Source organism: Microchirus variegatus, assembly GCF_963457635.1.
Source record: "Microchirus variegatus genome assembly, chromosome: 22".
NCBI lineage: Eukaryota > Metazoa > Chordata > Actinopteri > Pleuronectiformes > Soleidae > Microchirus > Microchirus variegatus.
In genome coordinates this window covers 6,457,927-6,463,197 of record NC_139823.1, presented here as the reverse complement: position 1 = coordinate 6,463,197, position 5,271 = coordinate 6,457,927, and the positions used below count along the sequence as shown (strand labels likewise).

General features: G+C 40.6%; 1 protein-coding gene across 2 annotated transcripts; it reads left to right on the top strand.

The window, feature by feature from the left end:
* The first annotated feature begins 1,143 nt into the window (after positions 1-1,143).
* rpe (ribulose-5-phosphate-3-epimerase) lies at positions 1,144-4,375 on the top strand. 2 transcript variants are annotated; one of them, XM_083908778.1, is made up of 6 exons: positions 1,144-1,275; positions 1,937-2,016; positions 2,130-2,269; positions 2,484-2,618; positions 3,563-3,649; positions 3,752-4,375. In XM_083908778.1, exons 1-6 carry the CDS (start codon positions 1,154-1,156, stop codon positions 3,872-3,874), a joined length of 687 nt encoding a protein of 228 aa, XP_083764904.1. In that variant the 5' UTR covers positions 1,144-1,153; the 3' UTR covers positions 3,875-4,375. The 2 variants fall into 2 exon arrangements, with proteins under 2 accessions (XP_083764904.1, XP_083764905.1); XM_083908779.1 differs by having other exon boundaries at positions 1,226-1,294.
* Positions 4,376-5,271: the final 896 nt, after the last annotated feature.

Genomic DNA, 5,271 nt, shown 5'->3' with positions numbered 1-5,271 from the left:
TCAAGCAAACTGCTTTGAATCAATAAATCAAAGTTTTCTAAAGGGCCACATATCATCCTATCCTGCGTCATCAAGCGACATCAGTGAACAGGGTTTCCTCTGAGGCCATTAACATAAAACACACAAGTTATTACATCAAAGAGTGACAGAGATGCAGTCGATGGAGAGACGTGACTCACAAGAATAAGTCAGTGAAGCATTAAAACATGAAACCAGTGGCCACATAAAGAGAGAAAACAGAGGCAGAAAGCATCTGGGATTCAAAAGTAAACTGTGCCCCACATTATTTCTCAATGTATCCAATATGCTGCTGATTAGAGAATTGTGTCCTACGTGACCCAATAAAATTCTTTATTTCCCACAATGTCACAATGTCTTCTGTGAATTTAGAGAAAAGGGCGTTTAATTTTTTCGAGCAGAGGTTGAGTTAATCTGCTGCAAACTGACAGGACAAATAATATGAGTCCACATTGGGGTTTTTTGTATTACACAGAGAGACACACAGGCAAAATACACGAATGCACGAAGTTGCTACACCAACTTCCATCTACAATTCAAGGCCTGAGAAACACTGATGAACTGTGAATAAAAGTTCAATGTGAGCCATGCGCCATCTAGTGTTAAAAGGTGAGACACGTCTTATTGTGAAAGCGGAAGTAGGACTCCGGAACATGGAGCGACACCTTTATTTGTCCCCTCATGATCGATATGTATTAATTAATAATGAATTAATGAATAATGAATTAATTCATGATAATAATGAATTAATGTATAATTAATTATTATTAATTAATTCAGTCGCCTTCAAACTCATTGCGTAAACTCATTGCGTAACACACACACACACACACACGGACTACGGTTGCTGTTATCGTGAAGCAAGGACATGCTACAAAATGCAGCGATACAACTTAATTATAAACGGCTGCATCTCAGCAGTCACGAATTTGTAAGCATTGTGTTATTCGTATGCTTTCAATGTCTACAGCAACAGTTAACAACCTCTTAAATTTTAACAAGCATGTACTTACGTTATTTTGTATTGAAGGTTGCCAGCGGAACTCGTGCTTTATGTTGTTGGCTAGCTTGACTTCGTTAACCTGCCCTTGCTTCCTCCTCCTGCTGCTGCTGTTGCGTGCAGACTGTAAACAACATGTCTTACAGTGCGAAGATCGGTCCGTCCATCCTGAGCAGCGACCTGTCCTGTCTGGGCAGCGAGTGCGTGCGGATGATGGAGTGCGGGGCAGATTACCTGCACCTCGACGTGATGGACGGGTCAGTGAACTAGCAACTGGTTAGTTAGAAGAAAAAGGAAAACTAGCATGCTAACGGCTAGCTTGGAAGTTCAGTGTGTGGGAGCTAAAGTTGGCTACAGCCAACAAGCTAAGTTAGCCTGTCAGATGTAAACTGGGAAACCGTGCGTGTGTGTGTGTGTGTGTGAATGTTTTCTTCTGGGGTTTAGAGGAGTAAACATACGACATTAACGCGATGGAAACCGTTCAAAATTCGACCATTGTGAATATACATTATTGGGATAATTGCGAATTGAGAAAGTCACGTGAGTCACTTGAATGTTCAGGGAAGTTCCTCAATCCTTCCAGTCATTCCAGCACTTCATGATTTATTATGATATTATTCTTGTTTTTCCCCACCTCACGTCACAGTGTTTACTGAAAGCAAGCCTTTTAAAGACTATTTAACCTTTTATTAAACATTTGAGAATGGCAACTTTCAAAAAAATGAATTAAAATGTGTCATTTGCAACATTCGTGACACTGGAGTTGGATGCATATATGGACTGAAGTCTATTTCTGTGCTCAAACAAGCAGTTTTCTTCTGTGTAATAAGTGTTGACAATTTTATTGTCTTCTACACTAATGCAACTGTTTACATGTTTCAGTTGCCAGTTTAATGTCTGGTTTTCTTTCCTTTTAAGGCATTTTGTCCCCAATATCACATTTGGCCATCCCATGGTAGAGTGGCTGAGGAAGACAGTAGGCCAAGACCCTTTTTTTGGTGAGGAAAGATACATACCACACGTATAATAGACTTCAGAAACCCAATTGAATTGGGCCATGAATGTCTCTGCTGTGCGGTTGAGGGCAGTATTGTGTCTGTTTCTGTTGCAGACATGCACATGATGGTGTCGCGGCCGGAGAAATGGGTGAAGTCCATGGCTGCAGCAGGAGCCAGCCAGTACACATTCCACCTCGAGACCACCACCAACCCTGGAAACCTCATCAAAGAGATCAGAGAGAGTGGCATGAAGGTTAGCCAGCGGACAAACCTCCAGCATTTTCGACCAAAAATGTTGTTCAGTATAACCTGATTAGAAACCTAGTGCAAAAAGCAAAATCAAGCCATTGCTATGAGTTAATAGTTACATAAATAGAGAGTAACTGTACAATAGATCTATAGATATTTGTGACAAACCATTATTGGGTATTGGGTAGGAGATCATTTGAAAAACTGATGTTTTGTAGGTGGGTTTGGCTATAAAACCTGGAACAACGGTGGAAGAGCTGGCACCTTGGGCTAACCATATCGACATGGCTCTGGTCATGACTGTGGAACCTGGTTTTGGAGGTCAGAAGTTCATGGAGGACATGATGCCTAAGGTAAGGACAAGCTGCAAAGATAACAGTACAGAAAAAAATGAACGTAGTTTATGCAGCTTTTTCAAACACTGGATATAGCAAACTACTCATTGCATAATCCATCCGTTTTAGTAACCGCTTTATCTTCCATGAGAGTTGCGGGGGGTGTGGGACATAGGGTGAAAGGCAGGGTACATCCTGGTCTGTTTCCCGGTCTGTTTCCCAGTCCGTCACAGGGCCAACATACAGGGACAAACAACCATTCCCTCTTACACTCACGGTCATTTTAGCCATGTCCAGTTGACCTAATCCCTAATCTTCATGTTTTTGGACTCTGGAAGGAAGCCAGATTACCCAGAGAGAATGTTTGCACACATAGGGAGAATATGCACACTCCACACAGAAAAGCCCTCAGTCAAACCGGGACACAAACTGTTGTAAGGCAACAGTGCTAGCCACTGCACCACTGTGTGCCACAGTTGCATCATTAAAATAATATATGGGAATAAATAATAAGCAGTGCACTGTTTATAAAATGAATCTACAACAGCACAATAATTATACCTGCACTTGCATGTCGTCACATTAAGCAGCCAATAAAAGGGCAAAGAGCACATGTCCATTCAAAGTAGGTGGGGCAGGTCAAAGTGCAAAAACATTCAATAAATCTATGAGATTAATTATCATGCACTGTGTGTATAATGAAAGACTAACGGTTGTTTCTTACACACTGGTGTTGTGTAAAGTTCTGCTTTCGCAATGATGAGAGACTCACTCTGAACAAAGCAAATAACAAATAAGTTTGTCTCTCTTTTTCTTCTTGCATTTTCATTGTTTAGTTTCTTTAAAGAAAATCAAAACAAATGTATTTGGGTAAATCTGTGTTTGTCTTCAGGCATTTGTAGTATCAGGAAATTGTGTTGTAGAAATGGTGTGAGACAGGTATTTGTTTGTGTTACGACCAGGTGACCTGGCTGCGGAATCAGTTCCCTTCGTTAGATATTGAAGTAGATGGAGGCGTTGGACCTGATTCCATTCACAAATGTGCAGAGGTAATGAACACAAACACTAAAGCCTATTGAAATCATCTCAGTCACATTGAATTACTTTTTTGAGGTCGTCTAATCTCATGTGTATTGTCATACGCCCTACAGGCAGGAGCCAACATGATAGTGTCGGGCAGCGCTGTGATAGGCAGCGATGACCCTCGCGCCGTCATCGCTCTTCTACGCACCGTGGTGGCTGAAGCTATACAGAAACGCTCGCTGGACCGCTGAGGTATCCTCTGTGTGGACATCCCCACGGCCCCTCACACACTACCTTCCTGTCTAAGCAACTCACCACATCACAGCCAGTGGAACAGACTCAACACAGACATTTTCTGGGTGCCTCTACAAAAACAGTTTGAAGTTAAGTTTTAAAGTTGGCTTAACTAAGACGAGACGAGTCTCTTCATTTCCAGACTGGAGGAGAGGTTACTCTGATTTCACATCTGTAAACATTCCTCATTGTTTTGACTCGTAATGTATGTTGGATCATGTAAAAAATTACAGAAATGACATTGGCCAAGGAAAGCTGGGCTTCATGCAGGTCATCTGGGTCTACAGGCAATTATTTGACCATCATCTGAAGCCAAGTTTCATATGTTATGAAACTTGTTTAGCTCTTGTTTAGTTTTGCTGACAAATGTCACAAATTTCTTGCTGTACTTCAGGGCAGAAATAAAAAATGTACGACTAAAATCCACAAGGTTTGGTTTTGCAGATTAAAAAGACTCAAGTGATTTTGCAGTTTGACCTTGAATGTGTTTTAGCAAATTAATGATAAAAGGTTCAAAAATTAAACAAGACATTGCATTCGAAATATACTCACTCATTTTCTCACGCTTTGTCCTCCACATGAGGGTCATGATGGGCCCTGGTGCTGCTGACATGGGACAAACATAGAGACAAACAACCATCTGTATTCAACATATACTCATTTTTTAAATTAGTTATTTGCATTCATACATAATTTCTCTCAATATTAGCTAATGGTAGGTTTTAGTATGTGGCTGGATGTCATAAACAGATTTTCTACTGATATAATCCAGTTTAAGGATACTGTTTGACAAGAAGGTATAAGACACACAAACACCCCCTGCCTTTTTTAAATATCAAAGTAATCAAAGTAAATATTAAAATTAGTTTTAAATATCTCCATATTCTGTCAGATATCACTGATCCAATGTTTTATCAATGACATGGTCTCTCATGCCTCACCCACACAGACACAGAACTTCCCCTTAACAATCTTTCTGTTACGTGTTCAGAAATCTTTCAATAAACACAGCATTGTTTTAAGAAATGTCTTTACGAAACCACACATGTAGTCTAAACGCTGCATTATATGCCAGTCCTACAGGTGGTGCTGTTACACACAGCAATACATTACAAAAAATACACGCATGTGCATAAAGCTTGCACACGGTGTACAAACTCCCAACACAAGAAGAAGAAGAAGATGATGGTGAGTGAATGAAAGCTCGAGCAACAGAGAGGCGAAGCTATGACGTCATTTTCCCACAGTTGCACATTGGTTGTATACATGAAAACTCAAGGGTGGCATTTGAGATTTCTTGGAACCCGTTTTCCAAAAATAGCATTGTATGGCTCCCAAAACACCAGTTCTGTGT